The 16,528-nt window shown below is 52.5% G+C and overlaps 1 protein-coding gene across 1 annotated transcript; it reads left to right on the forward strand.

Annotated features, from left to right (window-relative positions):
* Positions 1-4,970: 4,970 nt before the first annotated feature.
* On the forward strand, positions 4,971-14,198 carry MMP23B (matrix metallopeptidase 23B). The gene is made up of 8 exons (XM_009906804.2): positions 4,971-5,288; positions 8,518-8,657; positions 9,364-9,503; positions 11,015-11,182; positions 11,381-11,545; positions 12,292-12,402; positions 13,250-13,376; positions 14,001-14,198. The coding sequence occupies exons 1-8, from the start codon at positions 5,118-5,120 to the stop codon at positions 14,173-14,175; spliced, it is 1,197 nt and encodes a 398-aa protein (XP_009905106.1). The 5' UTR covers positions 4,971-5,117; the 3' UTR covers positions 14,176-14,198.
* Positions 14,199-16,528: the final 2,330 nt, after the last annotated feature.

Here is a 16,528-nt window from a genome sequence, read left to right on the forward strand (position 1 = left end):
GCCACCAAGGAGCCAGAATGTGGTAAATCCCATTCAGCTGTGTGCAATCCCCTCCCCTGGCCTGTGGTTTGGAGCTGGGCTGATGCCCTGCAGACGAAACACTGATGCTCATGCCTTGAGCCATCAGACATGCTCACATGTTGGGTCCTTCCTTCCCTACTTCCATGTTGAACTCCCAGTTCATGACAGGGGAAGCCAATGGGAGCAGCTTGTTCCAGTGCTGAGTAATCTGCACTTAATCCCTGAATAAAGAAGAGGTTTGGTGAGAGGTGGGATTGGTTTGGGGCAGTCAGGCAGCTGCAGCTGTAGCACTAGTGGTTGGGTTTGGTTGAGCACCTCTTAGGATGAGGATAGCTGTGTTGCAATAGGTTGCTCTGGGGACTTGAAGCAGTGCCAGTGTGCTTCTGGCCTGCTGCAGCAGGGCCAACCTTCCTCTTAAATGTGGCAGGTGTAGCAGGGAACCATTTAGAAGCTGAGCTGGAAGTGTAAGGTTTAAAGTGAACAGTGGGGAGCAAAGAGGAGCAGAGAAATGCTACAAGAGTGCTCCGTGGAAGTGAGGAAGGCATTTATTCTTGAGCTGAACCTTGCCCTGGGGCCTGTAGCCATGTGCTTTGTGTTACACAGCAGCCCCACTTTGAACATTTCAGCAACAAGATTGGGAAGAGCAAAGCAAAGGCTGAGGGGATTCAACAAGCAAAGTGATTGTGTGGTGCCAATGATCCAGGCCTTTATGTTCCTCACAGTCTCTGGTTGCCCATTTTAGGTTTTATCCAACACAATGCAACATCCACTCCCTTCTGACAGCTGTTCAGAGCCTGCTGTCTCTTGTGACACTGAACTGCAGGCAGAGATCTGAGGATGTGCATCCCTAGTGCTTGCTTAGGAAATCCCAGCTCCATACAAAGGATATGCAGGTCCTGGTCACTGCTGCTGACAGCATGAAGGCAGAGCAGTCAGTTCTGCCTTCTGTCCCCTGCCTTCCTTGCCTGTTCCCCATTCCACCATATGGATTCCCTCAGTGTCATGTGTTCCATTGCTTTTAGACACTGGGCAGAAACCAAAGCCAGGAATGTTTTTTCTCTCCAAATATAGTCAGGATGACAGTTTTTGCCTGGAGTCCAAAGCAAATATCTGCCCTGGAGAACCTGAGACCTCGACAATTCATCAGAACTCTGCAGTTGCAGCAGCAGCTCTCTGCACTCCTGTGAGAGCAGCCTGCTCAGGGGCTCAGGCTGCCTGAGAAGGCACAGCAGAATAGTAAAAAGGCAGAGAGAAAACTTGTAGAGTTCTGATTAACTACTTGGCCTTGGCACAGGGCAACCCTGGCTCCCAGGAGGGAGCTCTGGGGGCTGTGTGAAGCATCTGGAAAAGGCTGAAATTCCACCAAGTGCTGTAGGTTGGAGACCGCTGATGGCTGCATCTGAGAGCCCCTCAAGCACAAGTACCCTTTGGGGAAGCCATGGTGTTCCTCAGCCAGGGCAGAGAACAGGGATGAAATGTCAACAGCTGTGCACTCTGCTCCTGACAGTGGTTAAAATCTCCACAGAGGAGAGCTGTGCTTGAGGTTTAACCACCACAGTTAATGAGCTGAGTGCAAGCCTGGAGTTCCCCTTTGTTACCAGCAGCAGCACTGAGGGTTCTGGCCACAGCTTGTGCCCCAAACGATCTGGAGGCACAGAGGCTTTGTCAGCAGTGGTGTCAGTGTGGACAGCACGGAGTTTGTGTCTCCCTTAGCTCCACAAGCTGCATCTGTAAGTCCTGAACACCTCTCCTCATCTGACTCTCGTTGTCATGAGAGCTGAGGTTTGTCTTGGCTTTGCTGCTGCTTTCTGAGCAAATACTGGGCTTCAAAGTTTTGAAAGCATTCTGCAGCCAGGGGTTTGGTGAAGTAGGATGCACAGGCACTGGATTCCGATGTGGATGTGGGGGAAATGAGAAAGCAACCCCTGCTTGCTTCCTTCTGGTCCATCAGGGTGTGATCTGCTTGCTTCCTTGTAAGGGAAGCAGGATCCTGACTGTCACAGAGGTCAGGAATCAGCTCTGCAGCTCAATAATCCTACTGGGTACAGGAAGAATAAAGAGTTAATGCAGAGTGTGGGCTCTTTCCCCACTCAGAACGCTTCAGGAACTCATGGAAAAGGGCTTGGCTGTGTTAACCTTTGGTAGCTGCATGAATAAGTACTCAGAAACAATGAGGTCCTGCAGAAGATGCCTTCACTGAAGCTCTAGGTGGAGGAGGGGACAGGGCTGAGTATTTTGTATCCAACAAAACCTTTTGCTTTCTTTACACTGGGCCAAAGGCCATTCTTGGCTCTCATAGAATCAACAAGGTTGGAAAAGGCCTCAAAGATCATCAAGTCAGGCAATGAGGTTGTGTTGTTGTGAGAGTTCTCAGGCTGTGCTTTAAAACTCAGGGTCATGCAATCACCTTGAGAAACAGCAAGGCATCAAGTGGTGCTTGGAAGATGTCAGGCTCCATGCTTGAGCTCAGGCAATGCATGGCATTGTGAGGCTTAACCTGTAAGGGGCAGATAATTGCACAGTCCTGCTTTGATGATTAAATGCTCTGAGAGGCAGTGAGGTGCTCAGATGCTCTGGCCAGGAGCAGAGGGCTGTGTAGCAGTGCATGAATTGAACTCTTTCTCAACCACTGCTGCCTCTTGCCCTGTGAAATCTGGGTGCACTTGATGCCCTTAGGCAGTCCCACAGCTGAAACTCAGTGTTCCTCCAGCACTCTGTTTGCTAGCAGGAGTTTTCTCTCAAGTCAGTGCTGCTGTATTGGAGAAGACCTCTTGGCTGAAGTTTTTGAGCCCATTCCAAGGCAGGTTCTTACTTCAAGGCTCCCTTCTCAATCAGCCTTTCTGCAGATGTGTTCTCATCCACAGACTCTGATAAGAAACTTGTTCAGGGAACTTGAGGCATTGATAAGTTCAGGAAAGTGTTGTTATCAGTTCCTCACTTCCTGCTGTGGTCTGCTGCTTAAACCACAAGTGGAGGTGCTCTTGCACTGCTCCCTGGAGCTCGGAACTGAGCCCTCTGAGTGCTCCCAGCCAGGCTGGTTTGGTTCTGCCAGCAGTGCTGCAGAGCTGTGACTGTCCCTAGAAAGCTGTGGCCAGCAGCTGAGTGAGGCAGTGCCTCCATGGGAGGGTCCATGGGAGTTAGGGCCCTGTGCAGAGACACACAATGATAGGGGCTGGAAGGGATCTCTGCTGGAGATCATCCAGTCCAACCCCTCTGCCAGAGCAGGGTCACCCAGAGCAGATTGCCCAGGATGGCCTCCAGGGGCTTTTGGAATGACTCCAGAGATGGAGACTTCACCATCTCTCTAGGCAGCCTGTTCCAGTGCTTTACCACCCTCCAAGTAAAGAATTTCCTCCTCATGTTCAGGTGGAACTTCTTATGTTCAAGTTTGTGCCTGTTAACCTTTGTCCTGCCAGTGGGCACCACTGGAAAGAGACTGGCCCCATCCTCCTGACAGCCACCCCTGGAGGATTCATGAGCTAAGATCCTGACTCAGTCTGCTCCTCTCTAGGCTACAAAGCCCCAAGTTCCTCAGCCTTTCTTCATCAGAGAGACTTTCCAGGCCCTTCACCATCTTCCTAGCCCTGTCCTTGAACCAGGGAGCCCAGACCTGGACACCATGCTCCAGATGAGGCCTCCCTGGGGCAGAGTAGAGGGGCAGGAGAACCTCCCTCGACCTGCTGGCCACACTCTTGATGCACCCCAGGATGCCCTTGGCCACCTTGTGCCTTTTGCTCTCTGCTCTTTCTCTTCCTCCAAGTTCCAGCTTTCCATGAGTTCCTTCCATGTTGCTCCTCTTGACACCTGAACAAGAGCTGCACTTTCTCCACTCTCTGCAGAGAGTGATGGAAAAGGAAAACATCAACTTTTCCTGTCCACAGGCTCAGTGGCTCCTGTTTATTCTGAGCTGGTTACAGGGCCAGCTTTAGGCTGGAAATACAGGAAACCTAAAATGCTCCAAACTCTGGTGGTGACCTAGGGGAAAAAACTCTTTGAGTGAAACCCATTTGTCATTATTCAAAGGGGAAGAAGTTTCTGGAAGCTTTCAAATGCTTCAGACACCCCCTAGGAATGTTTTGTACTTGTTGCTACAGGACTTACCCCCTCCCTGCTGTTTGCCTGTGAGAGGAGGAGATTGCAGAGTGACTTCTCCTCTGGTCAGAGCTGCTCAGCTCAGGACACTTCACCTCAGCAGCACTGAGGATCCAGGGCTGGGTTTCTGAGGAAGCTTTCTAAAAGGTCCTGAAGTGACTTTGTGGCTGCAGCCTGGAGATGCCTCAACCCAACAGCTGCTCCTCCAGGTCAGCCTTTCTGCTGTGCTCCAGCATCAGATTGGTCTGGGGGACCTCAGCTTAAGGCACTTGTCTTTGTCAGCACACTGACCCCTTCCTGGGGAGCTCCCAAGGTCACCACAGGCTTCCAGGCCACTTGCCAGGTGGTCATGGGAGAGGGAGCTGATGTTTGCTTTTATCTGAGCTGGTAACCCCCCGCTCCCAGAGCAGAGCAGCTCTGCCTCTCCTCACAGCATCATTCCTCATGCTGCTCCTGAGGACAGCCCTTGACAAATGACAGCTCCTCCAGCATCAAGCATCCCTCATGAAGCATTCCAAGGGCATGATGCTGGCTTCTGGATTCCTTTTCCTGCTCTCCCCCCTCCCCCAATTTTCTTTTTTTTTCTTCTTTATTTTCCACTGCATGAAGCTGACAGCTGCAGATTTGTCCTCTGCTGATTCGAGTCAGTTAAAGAAAGAGTTCATGTCCATCCCAGCTTGTTTCACTTTGCTGCTGTGCCTCAGCCAGCCCGACTTTCAGCTGCAGTAACATGATCCCCCTTGGCAGGGGCTGAGAGAATCTTTGGCACATTGGAAGGAGGCTTAATGTAAAGTCTACTTTTTTCTGTTCTGTTCTTTCCTTCCCCCCCCCTTCTTTTTCAGAGCTTTTTGGAACTCTGGTGGTTCTGCACAGCTTTGGCAGGGACTGCAGGGCTGCTCACACATGCAGCTGTGAGCAAGAGGATTACCAAAGCACTCTGTGAGGAGAATGTCTTAATCTCTGTCACATCTCCCTCTGGAAAAAAAAAAGTCTCTCAGAACAGCATGGATCAAGCAGAAGAACTTTCTGCAGACAGAAGGAAGAGCTTCCTCTCAGGTGACAAGGAAAAGAGCAATGGCTGTAGGACCCTTGTGGGATTTCTGTGCTTGCTCTCTGTGGTGGCTTTGCTGGCTGCTGTAGGAGATCCAGCTGGAGCTGCAGTGCAGAGAAGTCAGGTAGGAGAAAGGATCTCCTTCTCAAATGGCTTGAAAGGGGAGTGGGGATATCCAAGCTATGTGCATGTCTGTCCTGCTGGAAAGTGGTGCATTCAGGGAGCAATCTAAGCAGTACATAAGCAGCTGCTAAGGCAGCAAGGTCTGTGTATGGCTGTGGGGGTCCCTGTTTGCAGAGGAGCCTAGCAGCTAGCCATGCAGCCAAGCAGAACCAGGTTAGTAGAGCTGTTGGGGTCCCTGTTTGCAGAGGAGCCTAGCAGCTAGCCATGCAGCCAAGCAGAACCAGGTGGTTAGAGCTGTTGGGGTCCCTGTTTGCAGAGGAGCCTAGCAGCTAGCCATGCAGCCAAGCAGAACCAGGTTAGTAGAGCTGTGAGTGCAGCCTGCAGATAACCAAACCCTGAATGCACAAAAGATTTGGGTTGGGTTTTTTTTCCCCTCAGAACTTTGGCTGTTTTCCTGAGGAGCTCTGCTCCCTGAGTGTGATGTGGCATGCAGACACTCTGAGCTTTCCTAGGAGCTCCAGAGGCAGGGCTCATGGTGTGAAATCCCAGCTGAGAGGATAACACTGAACTACAGAAGCTGTTAGCTGATAGGAACTCTCTCATGATCCATCCATTAGCAAGCTCTGCTGGGACAGGCTGGTATGCAGGGGGGACCTGCAGCAAGGCTCTGGGGCTCTCAGAAGCTGGTCTCAGTTTTTGCTTTAGCTTAGTTTCAGCTTCTCTGAAGTGCTCACATCCTCTCCTGCTGTTTGTGAAGGTCCTGGCAGCAGCACCCCTTGTTTGCATCCCATGCTCAGGGCTCTTAGTGAGAGAACTCTGTGACTTGGGACCCATTCATGTTTAGTTTGAGGGGAGAGAGAAGGGAATGATTTATATTCATTATTACTCAAGTAAACTAAAGGAGGTCTGGCTGCAAAGGGCCAGTAAGACAGAGCAGGGATGCTGGCCAGTGTCTGCCTTCATCTTTGTCTGTGCTGGTGTCTGTTGCAGTTGCCGAGGGGGAGAATTTAATCTCTTTGTCCTTCTGGTACCTCCCAAGCTTCTGGAATGCTTGAGACTAACCCACAGTCAAATGGGTTTTCTCCTGGGAGCAGCTGACCTCTCCTCCAGTGCTGAGCATTCCCATAGTCTTGGCTCTTTGGCATCCAGACAGATCTTTTGATCCCAGTGATGCTGTGAAACGTTTAGCTGGGTCACTCCATTGCTGTCAGGATCCTACAGCTGAGCTGCAGCAGCCTGTGCCTGGTGCCACACCCTTCCCTGCTTCATTTTGCAACCCATTCTTAATTGAAAGCATCCTGGTGCCCCAGTGGGAGGTAGAGCAGAGGCTGGAGAAGGGCAGAGACTCAACCCTCTGCACCTTCCTTGGTCTGGTGAGTGGGTCAGATGCAGGTTTCAGTGATTGCTGCTGAGCCTGAGTCGCCCTTGGACATGGAATCTTAGAGCAGGTCCAGAGGAGGCCATGAAGATGATCAGAGGGCTTGAACAGCTCTGCTGTGAAGACAGGCTGAGAGACTTGGGGTTGGTCAGCCTGGAGAAGAGAAGGCTTCAGGGAGACCTTAGAATAGCTTCCAGTGTTTGCAAGGGGCTACAGGAGAGCTGGAGAGGGACATCTGACAAAGGCATGGAGTAGCAGGACCATGGTGATGGCCTCAAACTGGAAGAAGATGGATTTAGATCAGACACTAGGAAGAAATTCTTCCCCATGAGGGTGGTGAGGCACTGGAACAAGCTGCCCAGAGCAGCTGTGGAGGCTCCAAGCCTGGAAGTGTTCAAAGCCAGGTTCAGTGAGGCTTTGAGCAGCCTGGTTTAGTAGAAGGCATCCCTGCCCACAGCATGGGGAGTGGAACTAGATGATCTTTAAGGTCCCTTCCAACCCATCCTGTGATTCCATTTCACCCTCTGCTGGTGTCATCGGAGACCCCACTGGCAGACTGGGACACACCATGGAGAGGTGCTGCTGATCTGGCAGCATCTGGCAGCTGCAGCTTCAGGCATCTTTGTCTCCTCATGCTGTTGGCTTGCTGGCAGGCCAGGGCTTTGCTAGTTTGGCTCTTGGAGCCTCACTTTTTCCATCAGTGGAAGGCTCCTGCCTTCTGTGCTGTGAGGGTGATGCAGCTTCTGTAACATCACCAATGACACACTGCTGAGTGAGCATCCTGGTGCCTCTGGAGCAAAGGTGACACAGAGGTACTCAGCATCTTAGCCCTGCAAAGGGGAGGCAGAGCAGGAAGACTTCCAGAGACCTGTGTTTGGGTCCCATTTTCTTACCTCCACTACTCAGGACTAAAAGGCTTCTGGAGCCCGAGTCAGACGTGTCACAGAGGGGGATGTCTGTTGCTGTAGGTTGGCTTTCAGTGCTCTCCAGGGTTTCCAGAGCTCCTGTTTACTTTGAAGGCATTTCAGCTCCACAGTGCAGCTTTCTGAAGAGCTCTCTGCACAAAGGCTTGCCTGTTTTGCTCATTTGTCCAGCATTTCATTCCTTCTGTGGTGAGGCTGGAGAGCAATAGTGAAGTGAAAAGGAAATGAGAACTCTCCAGGAAGAGCTGCAGCACTTGCTGTGGCCAGGAGCCTGCTGAGGCCTCATTTCTGCTCCATCTGTGCTCTCCAAGAGGAGAATGGAGCAGCTGCAGTGTCCTGAGCTGGAATGATGCAGCAGCTCAAGAGAACCTACAGCACCTCTGTCATCCAGCCTCGAGGAGTGCTGCTCCCTTCTTGTCTGTGCATGGCTGAGCCAAGAAATGCCCCAAGAAACCCCTCACAGTGCAGCCCCTCTTGCTCTGTCTTGGCTCAGTTCCCCACACTCAGAACAGCCACACTCTGCAAGGCACTGCCCACAGAATGGGTTGGGTTGGAAGGGACCTTAAAGCTCATCCAGTTCCAACCCCCTGCCATGGGCAGGGACACCTCCCACCAGCCCAGCTTGCTCAAGGCCTCATCCAGCCTGGCCTTGGACACCTCCAGGGAGGGGACACACACAGCCTCCCTGGGCAGCCTGTGCCAGTGTCTCACTGTAAAGAATTTCTTCCTAATCCTCAGTGTCAATCTGCCCTCTTCCAGCCTCAATCCATTCCCTCTCATCCTATCCCTACAAGTCCCCAGGCACTGGTCTTGCCTCCTGGACACCAGCTGTGCTCTCCAGCCCCCCAGATACCTCCTACTGGTATTTTTTTTCTATGCAGCCCTGCAGTCTCTGCCATCTCTTCTAACCTCCTGTTCTGTGTTTTAAGGAAGATGCCACATCACCTGGTCTCCATGGAGTTGATGTCTCTGCTTTGCACAGCCCAGCTGTGCCCCCTCCAGCCCGGAGGAAACGCTACACCATCACCCCAGCACGGCTCAGATGGGACCACTTCAACCTGACATACAAGTATGGCCTTGCTTTAGCCCTGGGAGTCAGCATTCCCTGGGTGGCACTGGGGCTGTGGCTGCTACCCACATCACCATTGCTCACCCAGGTGCTGAGGAGGGGCAGCTGCTGAAGCAGGAGGGTTTCTGCAGGTGCTGCACCTCTGGCCTCAGCAGCAGCGCTGCTAGCGGCACCCATGGCTGCTGCCAGCACAGCTAACTGCTCAGGGGCTGAGGGGTCAGGCCTCCCACAGCTGGAGACCTCCTCCAGGGGGCAGGGAGTTGAATGAGGACTCTCTCAGGCTGATGTTTGCACAGGAATTCCATGGGAATGTGAACCATCACCGAGGGAAGGGCTGCTGAAAGGTGCTGTGATCTCAGGACAGCTCTGGCACTGCTGAGTGCTTTCAGGAGGCTGCTGTAGGGAACAAGAGTTCCCTGCTCTGGGATCCAGGGATAAAAATGATTGTTGCTAGAGCACTTCACCCTGGGTGCTTGAGGAGGGACAAAGGCTGTGGTGAAGAACATCTGATGGTAGAGAGCATCCGTACTGGATCAGTCCCTGGGGAGGGTTATTGAATGTTCTTAACATCCAGATCAAGCTGCTCCTGTTTTGAGCCTGCTAGAGTGCAAGGAAAGAGCTGAAGGCCTGACACAGCCTGGAGAGCCTTCAGCTGATGTCTGGGAAGGGGGCAGCATTCTCCTGAGGCTGCTGTGTGTCCCTGCAGGATCCTCTCCTTCCCGAGGAACCTCCTCAGCGCCCGGGACACGCGCAGGGGGCTGGCAGCTGCCTTCCGCATGTGGAGCGAGGTCTCTCCCTTCAGCTTCAGGGAGGTCCCAAGGCACCTGCCCAGCGACCTCAAAATAGGTAAGGCTGCAGGGGCTGCAGGGGCTGCAGGGGCTGCAGGGGCTGCAGGGCTCAGGGGGCTCTGTCGTGTGCTGACCCCACCAGGAACCTGCAGGGGTTCAGCCTGAGGCAGGAGCTAATTCCCTTTCACTGTATGGACTCTGCAGGGCTTCTGAGCCGGGGGCTGGGGGTGTTGCCTTTAATCAGCTTCTAATTGCCCTGAAAAGATGTTAATGACATAATTACCATTTACAGTTGGGAAGCTGTAGGTATTTGACAAGAGTTAACCCTCAGAGTCTGCCATTGGGAAGGGATTTTTCTGTTCCACAGGTGGAGAAAGTGAACATTGAGAGGGGAAATGACACTGACCCAAAGAGCAGGTGGCAGAGGCCAGCCTGGTTATGGGTTTAGTCTCCCTGCTCTTGATCATATTGAAGGACCATCTTTGCTCTCTCTCCTCACCTTCCTCCTGTCCCTGCAGTCTGGGAAGGGACTTTTGACAAGGGCTTGTGGGGAGAGGATGAGAGGGACTGGACTGAAGCTGGAGGAGGGCAGATTCAGACTGGAGATTAGGAAGAAAATTTCTCCAGTGAGGGTGGGGAGAGACTGGCACAGGCTGCCCAGGGAGGCTGTGGCTGCCTCCTCCCTGGGCGTGTTCAAGGCCAGGTGGGATGAGGCTTTGAGCAACCTGAGCTGGTGGGAGGTGTCCCTGCTCCTGGCAGGGGATTGGAACTGGATGGTCTTCAAGGACCCTTCCAACCCAACCCATTCTGTGCATCTGAGTTACTGCTGAGTGCCTCAGGCCTAGGAGAAGGTCAGTGCTGAGGAGTTATCTGCTCAGTCTCATCCCCAGCTGTAAATTCTTCCTGGGACTGTTCTATGAACTAATTGTTTCCTGTGCAGATGGCAGCAGCCTTGACCAGAGCAGTGACCACTGTTTCGCAACCTGCTGCTCACGCAGCAGCACGTGGGCTGCCTTCCCAGGGGCCTGGGCTGCCTTCCCAGGGGCCTGGGCTGCCTTCCCAGGGGCCTGGGCTGCCTTCCCAGGGGCCTGGGCTGCCTTCCCAGGGGCCTGGGCTGCCACCACCTCAGCTCTGCAGCAGACACAGGGTACAGTGGGATGCTGGCACGGTGGTAGCAGCCAGCCAGCAAAGCAGCTTTGGCTCTGGGGCTGTTGATTTGTGTTTCAAACCGAACAGCTCTGTCCTGAGGTGGTCACCTCCCTGTCCAGCTTCCCTCCCCCAAAAAAACCCAAACCAGCTTTCCCCGTGGTGGTGGAGGAGGAGCTGAGCATTCCTTTCTGGCAAGCAGACTCATTTATCTCCTCTGGAAGCAGCTCTGAATCCAAGGTCATCACAGGGCTGAGGAGGTTGCATCACAGCCATCACTCCTGAGCAGAGCTTTCCCTTTTGTGGCTCTGTAGGGTGGAAACCTTGGGGTGCTGCAAGAGTGATTGTAGTCAATCACAGGTTTAGGGATGGCTGTGGCCTGTGCCCTGCTAGAGCCACTCCAGCTGCTGCTTTTCTCCACAGGCTTCTACTCCATCAATCACACAGACTGCCTGGAGTCGCTCATCCACCACTGCTTTGATGGAACAACAGGGGAACTGGCCCATGCCTTCTTCCCCCCTAATGGGGAAATCCACTTTGATGACCACGAGTACTGGATCCTGGGGAACACCAGGTTCAGCTGGAAAAAAGGTAACAGAGTGCCTGGGGGCACAGGATGGATGCTGTGGGATTGGTACATGTCCTTGTTCTGGAGTTTACCTGGCCTGGGAAAGGGACAACAGGAAGGGTGGGGGTGAGACCAAACCATCCTGGTGCTGAACTGTCCACTGGTTTTACACTGGGATTAGCCAATGGACTTCAGCAGCTGCTTGTCTGCTCCTTTTCCAGGTGTCTGGCTTACAGACCTGGTCCATGTAGCAGCACATGAGATTGGGCATGCCCTAGGCCTGATGCACTCCCTGAACCCCAATGCCCTCATGCACATCAATGCCACTCTGACAGGCAAGAAGATCATCTCCCAGGATGAAGTCTGGGGAATCCACAGGCTCTATGGTAAGGAGGGCAGGGCTGTGCAGAGGGCAGCTGTGGAGCCCTTGTGCTGTTAGACCTGCAGCATCTGGCAGGCCAAGGCTGGAGGCCACTCGGAGGAGGATCTGACTCCTTTTTATGCAAGGGAGAATCAGAGACAGTGTGGCTGGGAAAGCTCTCTGAGATCATTGAGCCCAACTGTTCCCTCTCTGCAACTCGACCATGCTATACCTCCTTTGGGCTCTGCTTTCAGCACAAGTAGCTTCAAACAGACAAAATGATGGACAGGAGGCTGGAAGTCTTAGAGACTTCATAATCCCACCCCCCCAGCTGGCACTGCTGGGAAAGGGTTGCAGAGGGGTCAGGCTGCTCTGAGCTGCTCTGGCAGACGCTGTGTGTCCTCACTTGTGCCTCAGCCCAGCAGCCAGCTCTGGGCATGGCCTCTCTGGGCCTTCTGTGCTGTGGCTCAGACACGATTAAAAGGCCAGTTTCAGCCTGGAGGTGCAGTCCTGGAAGGATCAGGAGCACCCAAGGAAAGGAAAAGCAAAGGCAGGGGGAGGGCAGAGAGCTGCTTGTGCTGGACTCAGGTCTGTTAATGCAAGGGGCCAAAGCTGTCCACAAACCAAAGGACCTGGGGCAAGATTCTCTCAAGCTCTGACACATTCACCTGCTGCTCTTCACTCAGTACCTCATATAGGACTTGAATAGCAACCACCTTGGATTGCTGCTGCTGTGTGAGAGGTCTGATGCCCTGTGTGCTCCTGTTTCAGGGTGCATGGACAGGCTCCCCATGTGCCCAGCGTGGGCGCAGAAGGGCTTCTGCGAGAAGCGCAGGAAGCTGATGAAGAGGCACTGCCCAGCCACCTGTGACTTCTGCTATGGTACCTGCCTGCTCCTCTGGGATCCTTGGTGGGCTTTGCACAGAGGGAGGAGGTAAAAGCTAAGTAATGATTGCTGCAGGGAAAAGCAGGATCTTGATTCCATGCTGGAGGGCAGCAGGGACAAGTGCCCAGCCTCATGCAGCTCTGAGAAGCGCAGCAGAGGTGGCCCCTGCTGTGTTTGAGCCAAGCTCAAGGCTCAGGAATAGGAAGCAGCTTTTGTGTCTAAACATTTGTGGTCTGGAACATGGAACTGTCCTCTCCTTTCATGTAACTGAAGCAGGGGTGGGGAGTTCCCTGAGAATACAACTGCTCCCTGTGCCTCCTGGCCCCAGCTGCGGTGTTTGGTTCCTGATGCAGGGATGGGACACAAGACAAAGCACAGCTGGGCTTGAGCTGCTCTGCAGGAAAGGAGCTGAGGTTAATCCCCTTAGCTAACCTTGCAGTTCTCTGAGTCCAGCTCAGGGACTAATGCAGGATCAGGTTAAGCTAGTGCAGCTTTGGATAAATACCTCCTGCCCTCCACCTGCACCATGGAACTGGCACCTCTGGCTCCAGAGGCACTTGCTTAGAGCAGATTAATGCAGAGATGCAGTCAGAGAAGTACAAACCTTTGCATGCTGGGGGCTGTATGGAAGGGGGGAGGTGATTTTGCTCCACCTGTCAGTTTACAGGCCCCCAGATTTTCTTTGCACCTGAACCACCTTAAATGGCTGCCCAAGACCTGCTCAGCAGGAGCCTCTTCCTTAAGCCTTTGACGGTTCCTTAAATGATCACAGTTCTGTCTGAGGGCTTTGGAATGCCTGAAGCTTGCTAATGAGATACTTTTGCTCTCATCTCTGGTCTACAGAATTCCCCTTCCCAACAGTGCCTCCTACTCTGCCCCCACCAAGGACCAAGACCAAGACGGTTTCTGAGGGCAGGAACGTCACCTTCCGCTGCGGGCAGAAGATAATCCACAAAAAAGGCAAAGTCTAGTGAGTGCTCTGCCCTGTTCCAGTCCTGGGGAGACACTGAGGCTCTTCCAGCTGCAGAAGCTGCAGTCACAGTGCAGGGTACCTTCTGGAGCAGGTCACTGTCTCATCTGGCAGCCAGAGCAGAAAGAGGGTGGCAGGAGGGGAGAGGGCAGGGTGCAGGTACTGCACATCCCCTTGCAAAGCATTTAGGCCAAAGGTGGAGCTAAGCAGCAACCAGAGAAGTGAGCTGGAAAAGGGTAAAACTATTTCCTCCAGAGCACAAAGACAATTCTTACCCTCAAGTCAGTTCCCAGCCCCCTGCTCTGCAACATCCCTGCTCTCAAGTTTGCCCTTTCAATTCACTCTTGCTGAGGTACAAGCAGCTTGCTCCTGGCTGCAGCTAAAAGGGAGATGCCCAAGTCCGTGAGTTGCTTGAGACCAAGGATCCAAATTCCCCTCACCTCTCAGTGGGATTCTGGCTCCAGAAGCACTCAGGATGGGGCCCAGCTCTAACAGCCAGCAGCTCCCTGAAATAAACAGTAAAAGTGAACCTTCCCCTCAGCAAAGCTCCCTAGGAGAAAGAGCCTCCACATCTCATGTGCCAGGCACTTGGTATTTAACCTCTGCTCCTCTTCCCCCTGACAGCTGGTACAAAGACAAGGAGCTGCTGGAATACTCCTACCCAGGTTACCTCTCCTTAAATGAAGACCACATGAGCATCATTGCCAATGCAATTAATGAAGGCACTTACACCTGTGTAGTAAGGAAAAAAGAAAGAATCCTGACTACTTATTCCTGGAGAATCAGACTGAAGCACTGACAGGCCCTGGCATGAGCAAGTCCTGCCAGGTCTGCTTCCAGTTCAGAATCTTCCTCTGGCATTTTGCATTTAACCTCCAGTAGCACAGCTGAACTTCTGCAGCAGCTCCCTCCCCACTCTGAGCAAAAGAGACTCTTGAGACTTGATTACTGGAAGGTAAAACTTTACCAAATGAGGTTTAATGATAAAGATTTTTACCAAGTAGGTGCTGTACAGAGAATTAAAACTTCTTTTGTAAAAAAAAAGGAGAGAGGAGCTCAGTGTCAGGGGTTGCAGTGAACCTGGGGCTTGCTGGGGAGGAACAGGAACATCACAACTGGAGGAGCAGATCCAGGCCTCAGCTGTGCTGCAGGGGAGGTGCTGTGGGGGGAAAGGGACCAGTTACACTGTGGAAGTGTTGTGCTGTCACCCAAGGAGGGTGGGGATGCCCCTTCCCTGGCTATGTTCAAGGCCAGGTTGGAGGAGGCCTTGAGCAGCCTGGGCTGGTGGGAGGTGTCCCTGCCTGTGGCAGGAGGGTTGGAAGTGGATGACCTTGAAGGACCCTTCCAACCCAAACCATTCTGTGACTCTATGAACTTCAATATTTAATATTCCTTCTGCTTGTCAGACAGGAGGGAGGGGCAGAACAAGCCCTCCCTCATGCCTCTATTCCACCTTTTGACTTCTTCAGGTAAGAACAGAGAGTTTTAACTCCCCCCCAACCTCTCCCCCCTGTGCTCTGTATTTACTTATGATTCATGTTGTCACCTTACCCAACAGACTCTCTACCTCCACCAGCAGCTCCTCAGCAGTAGTCCTTTAGGTGTCTGGTCATGAAGCATCATGGCTCCTTCAGCAGAGATGAGGAAACTTCCATCACTGTCCTCCCCCAGCGCCCCATGTGGGGAGGTAAATGTGCTGCAGCCCCCAGCCCAGCACTGGTACTGGCAGGCAAAGCCTGGTGCCCTCCTGTCCACAGTGTTCCTTTGCAGGCAGGAATCCCTGGCAGTCCTTGCTCTGAGCAAGATCCTTGTCCAGTATTAGAGCAGCTCACGTTGCTGAGGTTTTTCCTTGTGGAGTTGTCCTTCTAACCTCTTGGAACAAACAAGTTTCTTCTTGCTCAAAAGCACCAAAGCAACTGCAAAGCTTCTCACAGACTGCAGCACAGGGCAGAAGTCTAGGAAGACCTTGGTGTCAGAGCAGAAAGGTCTCCTCTGCTCTAGGACAGTTTTAACCATCACAGAACAACATCTTTGCAGGGTCAGTTAAGCTCAGCAAGACAAATACTGACAGCAGAGGCAAGAAAAGCTAAGCTGCAATAACCAAACACTGTGCACTGCTGGGGGAGAGCTGATCCTTGCCTTCTACAGCAGCAACACAAACAAAGTAGCCAGCCCTCAAACCACAGGAAGTGGCCATTGCAATCCAGCATTTAGATTCTCTTTGCTTTACTAAATCTAACCCAAACAATCTTTTTGTCAGAGCATGGCCACTGGAAGGAGATCAGGGCCCAGAGTGCACCATGCACAGCTTGGAATGAAAAACAGAGTCAAGCTCTGACCCTTCAGAGCTTGCCACAGGCCCTGGCACCATGGCTCCTTCCTGTGCAAGGGGGAATGAATGCTGCAACACCCCCTGCTTTTCAGTAGTTATTGATCTCCACCTAGGAGGAGCCTTGCTAGAAGAGCAGTCAGTTAACAGAACTGTGCCTCCCTCAGCACCAAGCAATCAATCAGGCCAAGAGAGCACAGAGAGTTCTGCATTCCTCTGCAGAACAACAAGGAGAAAGCCCAACCCCCAGCTACTGCTTTCAAAGTTTACCACATCCAAATTCCAGCTCCAAGATCTTTACCCAGAAAAGCTCCTCAGATGTACTGAAACTGATGGAATGTTTATCATTTCAGTTAATCCTTTTCCTGGGCTGGTGCCCAGTTCTGAGAGCATCAACACCCCAAGTTATTTCCCAAATCTGCCTCTTCCCAGAAAAGAAAGAGCAGAGACTCGAAAGGATGTGGTATCCCAACATGATTCCTCTGCTCTTTTATCTTAGGAGAAAGGAGTGGAATTCAGCATTACACAAGCAGTACAGCTAAGCTCTTTTTTTAGTGGAAAAAGGGCACAGGCAAAAGAGTTTTCTATAGAAAATAAAGTTTCAAGTCTCCATCTCAGATCTTTCTTGATTTGTAAAGCAATGGAGCCCTCCTCTTGCACCAGTGCCACTCTCAGTCCATGTGTACACCACCCACAGGGATCAGCTCAGTGGTGCACCCACAAACCCTCTCAGTATTGAACCCAACCCAGCCTTGCTCTCTCCAAGGCACACAACAGGGAAGAAACCTCAGCACTGTGCTGGTTTTTTGCCCTAGCTCTACTC

Source organism: Dryobates pubescens, chromosome 33, assembly GCF_014839835.1.
Source record: "Dryobates pubescens isolate bDryPub1 chromosome 33, bDryPub1.pri, whole genome shotgun sequence".
Taxonomy (NCBI): domain Eukaryota; kingdom Metazoa; phylum Chordata; class Aves; order Piciformes; family Picidae; genus Dryobates; species Dryobates pubescens.

Bases quoted from the DNA above. Each gene is read 5' to 3' on its own strand.
- MMP23B (XM_009906804.2), top strand. From the start codon at position 5,118: ATGGATCAAGCAGAAGAACTTTCTGCAGACAGAAGGAAGAGCTTCCTC. The intron at 5,289-8,517 runs GTAGGAGAAAGG...CTGTGTTTTAAG, and splicing joins CTGCAGTGCAGAGAAGTCAG to GAAGATGCCACATCACCTGG. The intron at 11,183-11,380 runs GTAACAGAGTGC...CTCCTTTTCCAG, and splicing joins CAGGTTCAGCTGGAAAAAAG to GTGTCTGGCTTACAGACCTG.